The 16,020-nt window shown below is 44.5% G+C and overlaps 1 protein-coding gene across 22 annotated transcripts in view; it reads right to left on the bottom strand.

Annotated features, from left to right (window-relative positions):
- Positions 1-16,020, bottom strand: part of MAP4K4 (mitogen-activated protein kinase kinase kinase kinase 4) — a gene marked incomplete at its 3' end in the record, with an annotated part of 163,957 nt that overhangs the window by 85,419 nt on the left and 62,518 nt on the right. For all 22 annotated transcript variants that reach the window (XM_080614249.1, XM_080614267.1, XM_080614260.1 and 19 more), the window contains exon 3: positions 3,738-3,794. In XM_080614249.1, the coding sequence (XP_080470375.1) occupies positions 3,738-3,794 (57 nt within the window). The remainder of the gene's footprint in view (positions 1-3,737; positions 3,795-16,020) is intronic.

Genomic DNA, 16,020 nt, shown 5'->3' with positions numbered 1-16,020 from the left:
CAAAAGGAACAGAGACAATAGAAAGATTAAAGAGAGACTACAGCAATCTCTCAAATGATGCCTCCCTCCATAACATGCATGCAGCCTGAGCTTCACCCTACATATATGTACATCTCAGACAGTAATTTCTGAAGCATGTATACAATGATAGTTCATATTGTTCCCCTTTTACGGTCATTGGGTTCATTCCAACAACAGAATAGCTTTCAAATTGATGAGGACTTGTGGGGTTTCTACTTGTTCTATGCTCCAGTGAATTTTTTTTTCACCCTACATGCTCTCCAGCTTCGCCCTCACAAAGTGAAAACAGGACCTACATATGCACCATTCTGTAGGAAGACTTACAGATCTTTAGATCTTACAGATCCTTTAGTGCCTCTGCTTTAGTGCTGCAGATGTAAAGATCTATAAAGATCCACACAATCTTCTAAGCCTTTTCTTAATTTGTTTAGCGAGGAGGAAAGTGGAAGAGACAGGAAAGTTTTATGCACATCAACACCCCCCTAACGTTTCAGGCAGCAGTACTAACTAGTCATAATATATTCAAAGATCAAGCTGATATCTTCAGCCCACCTCCTCTTTTCTCATCCTTGCCACCATTCTTTTCAAAATTAAAATCTGAAGAGAAAACCACAAGAAAAGTTGGGAAGGATGAACAGCATTTCCACAGCATCATGTACGTTACAGAGCTGTGATGTTTCTTCCTAACGGAGGTTATACCACCTTGTTTTCTTCATGCCAACCAAAACTTTTTCAGGAAAGCCGTCACTCTGATTTTGACATCCCTCCCATGCGGGTGATCAAAGGAGTACAGCCCAGAACTGATGTAACCTCGCTGATCCTGAGCAATGTGTGAATTGCGGAATTGGGGCTTTGAAAACTGAAAATTTGGGGTGTGCCCACAGAGCGTGCCAACACATTAAGCTTTCTAATTTGTCAAGCGTTTGGCAAAGCAAGTACTAGATCAGAGGTATCCCAGAAGAAAGTCCTGGATCTGTTCTCAATGCAGGTTAGACACAACAATCTGATAACCCTCCATAGCACTGCCTGTATTTAAGCAGAAAGGCATAACACTGCCAGTGAAACATGCACAGAGGCAAAAATCACCCAGAGCTTCCATAGATGCTCAACAAAAAAATCACAATTTCAGTTTCATGGAAGTTTCCACTGAAGCCTCTTTCCCGATGGGCACAGACACAGTGTTATCACTGGCCTACAAGAGCAGTTCACCTAATTGCAGCTCCTGAAGCAGGTGGAGAACGTACATTCGAGGCTGTGGTCCCTTCAGCATTTCTTTCGGGGCAGTGCTGATGGTGGCAGTCACTGCCCTTTCTGTCTCACATGCTCTCTCTACCATCCATAAGCCTTCATCTCCAGGATGGAGATGCACTGTCTGCCAGCAAAAGGAGGTCTTCATGACACCACCCCTTGAGGAACTGATGATGAAACTTCATGGTATGGACATCTCTGTCAGCAATGTCAATCTGAGCTACTGCCCCTTCTCCGTCATGCCTGGCAACAGCTCTTTTCCAGTCTCACACCACCTTCTTCATAGCAACGGCACAACTGTTTGCAATGTCATGTGCTACACTAGATCAGCAAACCAATCCAGGTTATAAATAACCAGGGGAAAAAGAAGAGCGAGGATATTTTTAACCTGCAACCACTGCCTGTTCACTGATCCAGGTCACCATCTGGTCCCAGGGCAGTTGTGCCGGCACAAGTGTTGGGAAACAGGCAAGGAACCAGCAAGAAAGAGTGAATAGGAATATCCTATGGCCACATCTCCCACTGAGAAAATGGTACATGCAATGGTATCACCCATGCCTGGTGTTAGGAACAGTATCATGCGTGCCTGGTGTTAAAAACTGAAGCTGACTTAACACGACTTGGAAGAATTTACACCACATTTTTAGCCTCCGCAGGCTCACTGCTTAGAAGCAAAAACACATAAGCTCCACTGGTAGGAACGACAACACTTTCAAGCTGCATGGGGCTAACATCTCCAAACTCCTCCCTCTGATTGCCCTTTAGCCCCTGAAAAAGCATGAGCTTCTGAGATGAAAGTCAGACAATGCCAACATACAACCGGCTTTTCAAAAACAGCCAAAAATTAAGAGTTTCAAAACATAAGCCATCTCCCACAACATGAGCTCAGCCACACTACAGACAGCACTTTTCAATTGTTTTCCTTTTGCTGTGCAACCTCTCCATTACAACTGTTTGTGATTAAGATAAGGTATTAAAAACAGAGGGAGTGTACAGTACAGCCAATCTTATGGAAGAAGCCTTCGCTGTGCACCGTCCAGCAAGCTACCCTGTGTAAAACCACTGCACAAATGGAAACCTTTGCTGTGCAATGAACATTCACTGTGTCAACACACCTTCATTCTTCTCTGGTTTGCCTGCTTGTTAACTGCAGCAAAAGAGCACTGCCTCCTCATGAAGGCAGCCTTTGAAAATCTCCAGCTGAAAACTGATTTTTATCAGGCCATCTTACAAAGCAAGAATGTCTAGCTCTTGGCAGACACAACAGCTTGAGTTAGAGAGGGCCAGTCACACTGCCCATCGATCACAAGGAGATTCAGAGATACGACTGAAGTCCTACCAGTTCACCTAACCCTGCCTTCTTGTTTTCCTACCTGTTTACCCATTACTCTCCAGCCACTCACCTAGGAGCTTGTGTCCTTTTCCAGCCATTTTTACTTGCTGGCACCTATACACACACAGAACTATAACACATTTTGCAGCAACACCCTTGTAGGAGTTTTGCTTAATGTAATGAGCTTGCCAAAGCCCTCCTGCTCTGTACAATGCACATGCATTAACATAATTTTCCCCCTAATACCTATAAAAGATTGAAGAGTTCAGAAAAATAAGATGCTTGGTTTGAAGAGGCACGACCTCTCTTCAGAAGTGTGATATCAGGCAAGCGTTGCAGATATCACACAGGAGGATCCCATTTGATTTTAAATCTGAAGCTGTTATTAATTTGTGGATGTAACTCTAGAAAACACGAACGGAATCAACAGGGAAAAACCCATGCTTTTCCTGATCTGTTTTGAAGACATAATTTAAACTTATTGGTTTTTGAACAGCATAAACTGCAAGACATCTAAGGATTCAAGTATAGGCATATATTTTTTATTTCTTTGGCTGGGTTAATTTCCCGTCTTTCCCATCTAAAGCTCCACAGTAAATCCCCCAGGTCAGTTACAAATACTACTTTGCACTGCTGAATTCTGCCAGCAATCTGCTCATCATTCCTGCAGATGTTTCTGCTTTCAGACTTCTTGGAACTTTATTCGACTCACTCCTTTGAATAAATATATACCCTTTGTAGGCTGCAAATGTAGCAGTGAAACTACTGTCCTCTACGTCAAGCAGCCTCCTCACCTTTTTTGGTACAAGCAAGATGCTACATTTAAGAGAAAAAGGTAGGAAGCGGGGAATCTGACGTTTTTCCCCTCTTCTGAGAAGTGTCTGAAAAGGGAGTGCTATGTCTGCTCATATGTCCTGGGACCAGCCAAAGCAATCTGTGAAGAAGACCAGAGGGCCCTGAACAGAAATCTCATAAAGGGCAGATGGGCTGGAGAGGTCAGGTCCTGCAAACAGAAAGCAAACGTCCACATGCAAGGACTATGCCCTTCAAAATAAATACGAGGTAAGCCATATGCCATCTCTTATTATTAAATTTTACCCATCTTGTTAATAAAGTAGATTGTTCTTCTGCTCACCTCCGTAACGTCCATGACTTTGATGGCTGCCAGCTGACCTGTCTTGACATGTCGACCCTGAATAAGAGAGAGAAAAGTCAGTGCCAGCATCTCACTCATCCCTTCAGCATACACAGAGCAAAACATTCAGACAACAGGTCCAGACACTGGGTTTTCCCCAGCTGCACTGGACCCTTCTGATATTTCATAGGAAAAACAACACTCTGGAAGGATTAAAAAAAGGAAGTTTTTTTTAAAAACGTTCTTATACAGATCTTAGAACCCATTTCTTTTTCTCCACATTAAATGATGATTACCAAGATTAAGTGCAGACAGATTACATTCACAGCTTCCCTTCTGTTTACTTTAGCAAAGCTCATAGTCACTAATGATAGTTTATTAACATGCTAGAATAGTTAAACTAGCCATACTGCATCTTTTATTTCCATGCACCAGCACCTAGTACCTGGGTGACATATTACTAGGTAAATGCAAGCAAGCATGCTTAGGGGGTTGCAAAAAGGACATTTCTCTTTGTTTTGGTCTTCACCAGTGAAAGAAAGTGAGTTTTCTTCAAGTGATGCATCAGACCTGCAACAGCCCTCTTTGCCTGTCTCACAATAGCTAGACAAGAACAAGACGTTGTCTCCCTTCAGCTACACCACCATAAGGGTATGGTTTCTCAGTACAGCTGGAGCTGAATTAATAGATCCCAGCTCCTGCGGCGGGGAGCTCCAACCCTTCCTTCCCCTGCCTCCCTCCAGCCTCCTGTCACATATTTCTCCTGGGAGCACTGAGCTCCTTCTGGCACTCATCAGATCATATGATAAGCTGATTGAGATCACTGAAATGGCAGAAAGTTAACACAGAAAAAGCAAACTGCAGGGTGGGGTGGGGGACTGCAGATCAGGAAATTGAACTGGTTTGCTCTGCAGTCAGAGCACAGCCAGAGCTGGCAGGAGGAGGACTGCACGCCTGGGAGGCAGGCAGCACCACAGGCCCCTCCAGCTCCAGCCATGGTTGGGCTCTAACTGGCCTCAGCCGAATCTGACAAAACCCTTTCTTTCTCCAGTATATTTTTACACAAGGTGGGGCCGTATCAATTAGCTGTGCTGTATTTTTATTCCAAACACGCACTTAGAAATGGCCCTAGGATTGGTGTTATCCTGCTCTCCACATAACACCCAGCAGGCTGCCCTGAGACTTCCAGACAAACAGCCCGGTCTCGCAACACCTTTCCCAAGCATCGTTCTCAAAGGCTCCTCTCTGAATCAGTCATGCTTGCCAGGAAGAGGCGTGCCCACTACACTTCTTCACTTTTATCACAAATAATGGTAAAAACCACAATAAAACGCTGCATTAAAGTCACAGTTCCTTTACCTTTCTTCTCAACAATTTTTAAGTTTCCTAGGCAGAAACTTATACACAGCATGCAGTATAGCTGATGGACATCAACAGTATATTTTTTTTTCTTGGACTAAGTGCTTTATCTCTTTATAGATTCTTTCAAGACTGGCACCCCAGAACTGAAGCACCCCAAGCCACCAGCCTCTTTGGAGAAATCTTTACCCTTTCACAACTTATGATGCTCCCTCCATGAAGCCAATGGCCAGGTATACTGCTGGTGCAGTAGAAAGGATGGAATACTGCAGAATTCACAGCCTCCGCTTTCTTTCACAACTCTCATTGCGCTTCTCTCTCCCCTTATTAACCAATCCACATGCTTTCTATAAATAAATCACTGTACTCAGGCTTCTGCCAGCTCTGTAAACTCGCTTTATTGCATGCATTTCTTTTTACAGCTTGGTCTCAAGCTGGTTTCGATTCTGAAACAAAGTTAGGGTCGCAACATGTGTGCAGTAGCCAAGACTGACCTCACCTTGACCTTCCTACTTCTTGAACCAAAGCCTTTCAGCAAGCCCAGGAGAGATGCAACTCCAACTTCCCACCCTGGACCTCTGCCTAATGACAAAAGCCTGTGGTCTTCTCCTCAGGATTTAACATCCCATCAAAGGAAGAGGGGGAAATGTTTTACACCGAGGTGGAAGAACGCCTTCTCTCAGCACTGCCCCTATTTTCCACAGCCCTGCGGAAGGAACTAAAAGGCCGAAGGACATGGGGAAGCACGGTTTGAGGTACAAGAGGAATATGCTAAAGATAAGAGAGGCACAAGGACATCTCAGAGGAAAAAAGCTCACAACACTAATAAGGAAGAACACTGAGGAAGAAAAAACATTTTAAAAAACAGTGAAATATGGTTCACCATTAATTCTGCAGCAAAGCGGGGGTGCCAAAACGGTGATAGAACATACGCCAAGCAGAGAAAGTGACACAGAGAACGAAGCAGCAAGACATCCACAGGATGCCACATATCTTATGGAAAGTTTGCTCTATTTGTCTTTTTAAATCTACGAACTACTGGTGGGCTTGTTATTTCCAGAGAGAAGCCTCAAGCTTCCCAGGGCTCAGCTTCACAGCTATTCTCAAGACGATGTTCCTCCCCGTGAGACTGGCCCACTCAGGATGACTAACGTGCACCAGCCCAACCATCCTTCCCCTGCATCTTTATGAGATCCTGCTGGTGCCTCCACTAGACCCTACGAAAACCTGGGCCACGACAGCTACAGCACAGCGCAGCAATTACTCATGTTTCACTTTGCTGTTTCTGCAGCAGGGATGGGAAAAGCTTCTCCATAACCCTCCTAAGGGACTGGAAAGCAAGGGAACTGCAGACTGTGGGAAGTGTGGGCTGCTCAGTATCCCAGGCCAAACTTAAACCCCGGTCATTTCAGAATATTGTTTAAAATTACTCCAAATACCCTTTTCATAATGTATGGAGTATTCATACTCTAAGCATCTACAGCACGTATGTGGGGGGTTGCACGACATTCATTCATATGAGAGAAGTAAGAGGACATTTTCAAGCCACATTCTTTTCATTAAAAACATTTTTAGAGGGAGGGAGAAAGCAAACATCACAAGCACAACATATAAGCATGAGCAGAGATTTTGTTTATCTGCCTAAGAGCTCAAGAACAGACTTGTCAAACTACTAGCATGCTGCTATAATTTTGCTTGCAACATGAAATGGCTAAGCATTCCCATTTCAGAAACTGATCTTCAGATTTTCATAACCAGCTTTTGCCTTGGAAAAATCTGTCTTCATTAAAAACAGTAACAAAATCACAAAGTAGTTGAATGCGACAAAAGAGCTACAGGAGTTGTAGATAGGAGAAACCCTCTGAACTCAGCCTCCTGAGATAAAAATTTATTCAAGTCCAACTCCCAGGACCCTTCATAAATGTGGTAACCATTAAGGCCCCATCCAGACACCATCTCAGCAACACTACTGGCTAACACTCCAGCAGGACAGCATTTTTCTTGCAGAATGAAGCCTCTGCTTTAGCACTGTCTGGAGTTGCGGCCCCTTGGGGTGTCCCAGGCTCACCCATCCCCAGGGCACAGCAGAGATTCTTGCAGCTGTGTTTCTGGCAATTACCATCAGAGTATCTGAACAATGTCACCACCAGATTGCAAAACACGACCCATGCTAACTGAAAACAACAGCTTCTTAAAATACTGCTAGACACCAAATACCACAGGCTGAGGATCACAGGGTAAGTGCCCCCTGGCCAGAAAGTTAAACGTGGATACGAAATATCCAATGAAGTTGATAGCAACCTAGATGCATCTTGTTAAGCATAAGATGACAGTCTTCAGAGCCAATGGACTGAGGAGGCTGCAGAGGTTGTGCTGCATAGTAACAGCAACAAGTAGTAAAGGCTATGTCATTCAGAGAGCGAGAGTTCGCCCTTTACCAAGTCTCAGGGAAGGGGCCACAACAAACCGTTGCTACTGTAAGCTAACCCTGGCTCCCACCACCATGAAAAAGAGCCCACCAACACATCCCCTTCATTTAGACCATGTTAAGATTCTATCAATCAAGATTTCCAAACTACTTGTAGTTTCTTTTGCATCCTCCCTGCCTTTCTTTCCCTCTTTTCATTAATCTATTCATATTAAAGCACTTGATAATCCTCCTAAGGAAGCAACATAAGAATATTTTTAAGACTGCTACTGCAACATTCTATTTTTAAATGGCCTGTTGAGATGAGCACGTCAACGTAGTTGAGCCTGCTGACCCCAAATCTTGTCCTGTTTCTTCTCATGAGGATGACAGAAAGTTCATGTACCTACGGAGCGGTTTAAAATACAGCTATTCTCATCAACACAGCAACACTGCAGCATTTAACTGGATCTTAAACTGAATGCACTACTTAAGCATATTCCCAGTCATGTCTGATAGCAATATGCTGTTTATTTCTCATCTCAGTGGGCTTTAAGCATGTTGAAAAGCAGAGGGACAAGGGGAATCCTTGGTAGACTGCCAAGATTTGCAGAACATTATAGATTTCAAACCTACCCACACTCTCCAAGTCAGTTAATACACCTACCTCTTGCCTCTTTCTTTCTCTGCACACGTTATTACTGTAAAATTTTTGCTTTGGAAAGGTTCAAAGGCAAGCGGTGTTATGTGCTGTTTTTCACACTGGTTTTTTTCCCCCTAAGATGCCTTAATGTTATCAAAGAACTATGCAAATTAAGTGCAAAAGAAATCCTATCAGTTCATTTACCTCCTACCCCCCTGATTACCCAAGATATGTATTCCACAGTAATGTAGCTCTCCTACCAGCACAGTTTCCGGCCTGTGTATTAACGTGCCTTTTGGGGGGCTGCTCCTGGAAGCTTGCTCTCCAGCTAAATGCCATGGAAGTAGAACAAGGGGCAACATCATACATCAAGGAAGGAAGGCAGCCTGCATGACTCAAGGACTTGCAAGCTTGGATTATCCTATGCACTGTACACAATTAAGTCTTTGGAAAAATTCTCCAACCTCCCAAAATCCTGTACTGACAGTTGTGGAAAGAAGAGCAATTAAGTTAAAAAAATAATCTACAGTCACATTTCAGTTTCTACAATGTACAAAGAACCAGCAGGCTACATTTCAACATGCTATGACGTGAAAACTCACCGTGGTACCACTACTTAGTAGTGCTGTACAATGCCCCATGCCAAAATTAACTTCTCAGTTTCCATCTCACTTAGTTGACTCTAAACTCCTACCAGCCTAAGGCAATAGGCCATGGAGCAATACTCTGCTATTAAGTTGCACACACCAGTGCAATAAATGATACCTTCTTATTCCAATGCATGTTTACCATCAGCTCTTTTTGTCACTCACCAACAAAGAAAGCTGCAGACCAACCAACTTTGCACTGTGAATACTTGGACTTTGCAAGAAATTTCTTCCAACTCCCCAGAAAGACTAGGTCTACCCTACGAAAAACAACAGGAGTAGTGCTTGTGGAGGAAACAGAACATGCCTTTTTTGACAGGCAAAAAGACAGAATGGCACAAAGTGAGAGCAACCTCTCCAGTTAAAAACAAATAACAAAATACAAAATTTATATTTTAAACTTTTTTACCTAGTTGCCTTTGTAGCCAAAATAATGCTGTTCCCCCTAATACAGCGTTCTGTAAGCTAAATCATAGGCTCCAGTGATGGAGATAAATTTGTAAAAAGAGGGATAATGTTCATCTGGCATGGAAGCTCCTTCTAGAATAAAAATCTGAAAAAAACCTCAGCACAAAAACCTAGCAAATCACCACAGAAACACATGAGAAGAAAAAAAGGTCAACATTAATGTTCTTTCTTCCTGTTAGATGATTTCTAAACCCAAACCGACCACAAGCTATTAAAGACTCCCACTGTTTAAGACAAAGGACAGGATTCTGTGTTTTCCCTCTGTCTAACTCCTGACATCAAATGCCTGGAAAGCAGAACAGAAAACAACATACCCTCTTATCCTGCTTTAGATATCCACAGGCTCACTAGCTGCCTATTGAAGAAATAATAATGACAATTTATTCACTCATAGTACTGCATTCTGTGAAGTATGAAAGACGCAGTTATTATCAGTCCTGTACTTCCAGGGACAGAGTGAAAAGATGTTACCCGCTAGTAAGGGTAAAGAGTTCCACGCACTGAAAAAATTTTACTTCAATTGCTAGTTTTGTGGTAGCCTTCCCACTCCGAAAGATGCTAGATATACATTATCAGAGGTATTTCCTTCTCTCAAACAGCTCATTGCCTAAATAGGAAAAAGGAAAGGAAGAGAAGGAAAAAAAAAAGAAAAGGATGGTGGGGAAAACCATGGCAGAAAGCCACAATCTAACTTTCCCAGGATCACAACAGGTCAATGGCAGAACTCAAGAGTGAGGAGGCATCTTTGCCAACTCCCAGCACCCTGACCAGCAGTCCACCTCACCCCACCGATTAGCAGGAGATGTTTTTGCGTAATGGTAGAGGATAGGAAGAGAACTGCAATGGCACACAGTTCTGCCCCTCCATCAGACACCCTAGCCATCACCTGGCTGCTGCATCAAGCTTCTCTGCTCTGCAAGCAGCCACCAAGAGCTTCCTGCCCCAGATTCAATGCTGCTTCTACAAGGACACTCAAGCTAACCGGCTTGAGTCCCCAGCCTGGAAAACACCCTCTTCAAGACCCATCCTTTCAGCCACCACCCGGCTATGCCCACATTTAGTGATTTTTTACTAAACACATAGTCACCTTTATAAAAGAGTCCCAACCCTGAGCCCTCTCCAAGAAGAGAAGGGCCTCTAACCTTATTATTGCTTTTTTCTGCTTTTAAACATACACAGGAAATTTAGTTGGGACACTACAGAAAGACACCAAAAAAACTCAAACTAAAAGAAAAATAAAATAATAAAACCAGAGTAGAGGCACACCTCCCACGTGGACACAGCTGGCTCAGACTACATTTGGCTTCCTCTGTACACAACAGCTAAAATCTGCTGTGTTCAGCTCTCTTTCGAATCAGTTCTTCACCCTACCGTAATGGCTTTACCAGTCACTAAATCCACCCCTCCTGACAATGACTTGTCTCTTCGGACCTCCTGCAGTGGTCTCTTATGCAGAACCATTTCTTTCTGGCAACCATAAATAAAAACAAGCCAGATGGAGAACATGAAGAGAAGAATTTAGACCAAAATGATAAAACATATACTTGTGGATATAAAACGACATGGGCCACAGATACAGATGACTTTTTACTGTACACCTCAGAAGCTGCTTTCATCACCAAATACCCTCTGTTGGATCTCGGCCACCGACTGAAGGAGATGCAGGTCTGGTTTGGTGGCACAGCCATAGCAAGTCCTGCTGTTTATCAGGTTGCAAGGGCCACCAAAGGTGTCCAGAGCAAGCAAGCCACCATCACAACCACATGGTGCCACTTCAGATGTTTCTACCTCAGACCAAGCGTGGTCCAAACTGACCTGCCATGGATGATAAGGGCTTTGAAACAACACAGGTGTCTCCTTAGCTGGGAGAGACAGCAGATAACGGGCAAAGTCTCCCGATCGCTTCGCCAGAGTGACATTGAAATAAACCTGGATAAAAGAAGCTCAGTGCTGCTTCTCTTTGTTTGTTTGCTTTTTAAATGAATTCATACTGACATTTAACTCATCACCCCTGGATGTGCAAATCTGAGCTCTCCGACCAAAAGGAGCAATTTATACCTTGTGACCAAGGCCCTTCGCAAACCCAGGCAAGCCTGGACCCATTTCACTCGGGTCACTGCCAAGAAGCTGCTGAGAAACCACCTCAGTGCTTTCTGAAAGAGAAGAAGAGTTTTCCCCAGCAAATTTAAGTATTTAAGCATTGGCTATACAGAAGTGCCACAAAAGACATACTTCTCTTTGGGGAAAATAAAATCAAAACCATAGTTAGTCCTTGCCTCTCCATGCACGAATGCTGTTGTAAGCAGCTTGCACTCTCCTGGAAGACACTGTCACAGGTCATACACCACAAGAGAAGGAAAACCAAGCCCACACACACCCTACCAGTCTTGTTGCATTCAGCCTACTGCCAAAAAGCATAGCTCTGAAAGACAGGCAATATCCACCCCCAAGGCAGCAAGGGAACAGTACCCCTCACTACTAGGTGGTATCCAGCAGGTACAGACAGCATGCATTCAGCTACACTACTTCAGGGACCTAGCTCCCCTAGGCACCATCCCAAAATGTCCACCAGCCTCCCAGAGGACACCAGGGAGGGGTATTAAATAGAAACCAACGACTTCTTTTATTTCAAGTACACTAAACCAACGGGGGAACTGACCTTAGTGTAAATACAAAAGACCTAGTGGGAGGGGAAGGGGAATGGGAGAACAATTGGCTCCACTGCTTCTATTTCCCTTTTTAATGTTTTGGGGTTTGCTGTTGTCAGTTCAACTCACTGGACAAGGAAGAGCCCAACACACACACTACTGCGTTTAGCTGACCCCACTGACAAGAGTATCGCCTTTTGTCTAGCTGCACCATGAGACACTAACAAACCTACTGTGTGGGAAGGACCTGAAGCTATCACTAGACTGCTTCATATTAATGAGGGGCAAAGGGAAGGAGAGCTATTTTCATTTGTACCGTTCCACCAGAACAATACAGCCAAGCTGAGCAGGGAAGTCAGGCTGTGCGATGGGTTCTATTTCAACAAGGTTAAAATTGAAGATTTCACATCCACAGCCTTTAGAAAATTACAGAACGTAAGTAGTAAAGAAAAGTTAAGGAAGCGTTAAATACACATTTTATATATGTGCCCATATATATAAAAATATATAAATTCCAGTCCAACTGTCAGTACTCCTCCAGTGCTACAACACGCAACAAAGAAGGGCTGGAACTGTGTGGTTTATGGCTTTCTGCTTTTCCTGCTGAGGGCAGACACTGACTGACAACCTCTTTCCTTACAAACATGAGCAGCGCCACTTCCAGTTAGTCACATCTTCTCACCATTGTGGAGTAGGGAGCTATAATTTACAAGGCAGTAACTGCTGAAATTAAAATGCAACTTCTGGGGCACCAGATATGCTGAGAGGGTGCTACATGAGGAGGCATTCTGACAAAGAATGGGGACCACGTTTTATACTGTGGCCCATCTGTAAGAGCAAATTAAGAAATAGTTTACCAACTTGTTTGTAAGATGCAAAACACACATTTAGCCTGGAGTTGTGTGTATTTTAATTAAACGAGGGCTTGCACCAGGAGACTCTTTCCAGCATTTTTATCTTCTGATACCCTGCCAAGTACATCTGTGATTCTAAAGAAAGAAAAACCCACCTTGTCCTTGAGAAACTGGCACGTGGCCAGCAAGCGATCCGTAAACAGCTTTGTGTCCACACAAAACTATTTTCAAATGCTCAGGCAGTATTTTCAGACCTCAAACTATTTCTGCTTCGTCAGCATAGGAGCCTGACTCAGAAATCCATGCCTGTACTAACAACCCTTTCTGCACCAGACTCGACAGCAACAAAACCCCAACCTCAGAGGTTGCTGGGCCCTTTGTTTTTTTGCTTAGCAGAAAAAGGTCCAAGCTGAACACAGTTTCCTCTCAGTTGCTACCTGGGTAGTATTTAAGCTGTGCTCCCAAAGCCTGTAGCCAACATGTTTATTATATGAAAGGGCCACACGACAGAAAAGCCATTATATAGCGTTACTTGACTCGCAGGTTAATCCATGGAGAAGGATGGCATTCATTAAGGAAATGGAGCCTGTGCATTCTCCGATTATTACATTTTACCGAGTACTCAAGAACACACCAAGTGCCTCGCAAAAGCCAGTCAAAACATGTTCACCGGTCTTAAATAACACACCACGGGCTTTCAAAGACCAAGCTGTGGCAAACAAAAAAGGAAAGAAATTCCTTTGGAGGACTTGTAAAGCAAGCCCATGGTGCTGCTGCCATTGCTGCCGGTCCCCACCTGCCCTGCTGCACGCTCAGTGTACAGATATAATGTAGATTAAGCAAAAGTTATTTTGGGGCAAAGGATTTGTGAGGTATTTTTCTACAGGAAGAGCCATCAGATCAATACCTGGCTCTGAACCTGGTGTCACCAGCAGAATTTGGGGGTTTTGATCATCAATTTGCACAACACCAGGCCTGATGTTGAAGGACGGGGTACATCTACCTCAAAGGGGGGACATGATCGTTAAACAAGAGTTTGCAGGGCTCAAGGAAAGAGCTTTAAACTAGATTTGAAGGCGGAAAGGGATAAAAGCAGGCTCACTAGAGATAAGCCTGGGGGCGTCACACCAGTGTTTCAGGGACAATGTGCTAGCAAGGTCCTTTGGACTGCTGTCTCCATGGAGGTAGGGGATTGAGAGCCATGTGACAGCAAAGACACAAGGGTTACTGATGTGTCAGAAACCACGGAAGAGCCCAAGAACAGTCACATGGGAATTACAGTGTTCTCACACCAACTGAAGCACATCTACACCAATACACACGGCATGGACAGCAAACAGGAGGAGCTGGAATTCATTGTGCGGCTGCGGAGAAACATGGTGGGATAACTTGTACAGCTGGAGTGCTGCAATGGATGGCTATGAACTCTTCAGAAGTGACAGGCAAGGAGGGAGAGATAGTGAGGTAGCCCTGTACGTTAGGGACTATTTTGACTGTCTAGAGCTTAATGATGGTGATGATAGGGTTGAGTGTTTGTGGGTAAGAATCAGGGGGAAGGCCAACAAGACAGACCTCATGGTGGGAATCTGTTACAGACCATCCAACCAGGATGAAGAGGCAATTGAAATATTCCATAAGCAGTTAGGAGAAGTCTCACAACCGCTAGTCCTTCTTCACATGGGCGGACTTGTGCAAACACAACACAGCAGAGGGGAAACAGTCCAGGAGGCTCCTGGAGTGTGTGTAAGATAACTCCCTGACGCAGCTGGTGTGGGAGCCAACTAGGGAAGGCACGCACTGGGCCCACTGTTTGTGAACCGAGAAGCACTTGTGGGTGATGTGAAGATTGGAGGCCATCTTGGGCATGGAGATCACAAAATGACAAGAGTTCTTAATTCCTGGAGACAAGAGGGTCAGCAGAACTGCTGCCCTGGGCTTTCAGAGGGCAGGCTTCGGCCTGGTGAGGATCCTGGTTGACAGAGTCCTTTGGGAAGCAGTCCTGAAGGGCAGAGGAGTCCAGAACAGCTGGACATTCAAGAAGGAAATCTCAAAGGCACAGGAGCAGGCTGTCACTGTCCCCACGTGCTGAAAGATGAGCCAGTGGGGAAGACGGGCCTGGCTGAACAGAGAGCTTGGGCTGGAACTCAGGGAAAAAGAAGAGTTATGATCTTTGGAAGAAGGGGCATTGAGCCGCTGGAGCAGGTCCAAAGAAAGGCAACAAAGCTGGTGAAGGACCTACGGCACAAGCCCTGTAAGGAACAGCTGAGGGAACTGGGGTTGTTCAGTCTGGAGAAGAGAAGGCTCAGGGGGGACCTTGTCACTCTCTACAGCTACCTGAAAGGAGGTTGTAGTGAGGTAGGGACTGGTCTCTTCTCCCAGGTAACAAGCCATAGAACAAGAGGTGGGGTGCACCATGGGAGGTTTAGGTTGGATATTAGGAAAGATTTCTTCACAGAGAGGGTGGTCAGGCATTGGAACAGGCTGCCCAGGGAAGTGGTGGAAAAACTGTTCCTGGAGGTATTTAAAAGACCTGTAGATGTGGCACTTAGGGACATGATTTAGTGGTGGACTTGGCAGTGCTAGGTCTTTTCCAGCCTTAACAATTCTCTTGATTCTATGATCTCAGTCCCCACTACACACCTTCTGTTACTGTAGGTAAGGCATACACTGAACACTTTTTTTTTAGGCTTTCTACTAAAAACTGCACTTGGAGAAAACAAAACAAAACACCACACTATTTTCTCATGACACTACACAGAAGTATTATTATCCTGCTTATGATCCAACACCAGTTATTCCTGCAGACCACAAGTCATGACTCTGGAGCACAACTGTCATTAGATGTAATATAAAAATTGTTAGTTGGAAAGGCCAGGCTTTTGGTTGTAAATCATTCAGCAAACTGGAACAAATAAGACAACTTAGTATGCTCCAGGACTGCAAAGAATGAGCAAGGACCAAAATTCAGCTTTGGAGGACCACTAATAGGTTTTGTAACCACTTACAGCCAGGCAGCTAATCACAGCATCACCATCCATGAAACCTCCCCAACACTGCACAGCTTCCCAGGCAGCAAAGGGGAAGAAATAAGGGAGCGGTAAAGTGCTTCAACCCCAAACAATCCCCCAGTACAAGCAGCAAGGCATCCCTTTGGCCCTGCAAGTATTATGGCAGCCATGCAGACATGGACAAAGAGGCAACAGAGACATGGCATGAGCCTGGACAGGGTCCTGTCTCACTGAGGGCAGGTGCACAAC

Source organism: Psittacula echo (assembly GCF_963264785.1).
Source record: "Psittacula echo genome assembly, chromosome: 3".
NCBI lineage: Eukaryota > Metazoa > Chordata > Aves > Psittaciformes > Psittacidae > Psittacula > Psittacula echo.
Note: the sequence above shows the minus strand (reverse complement) of the source record. Positions and strands in the feature narration are given on the sequence as shown.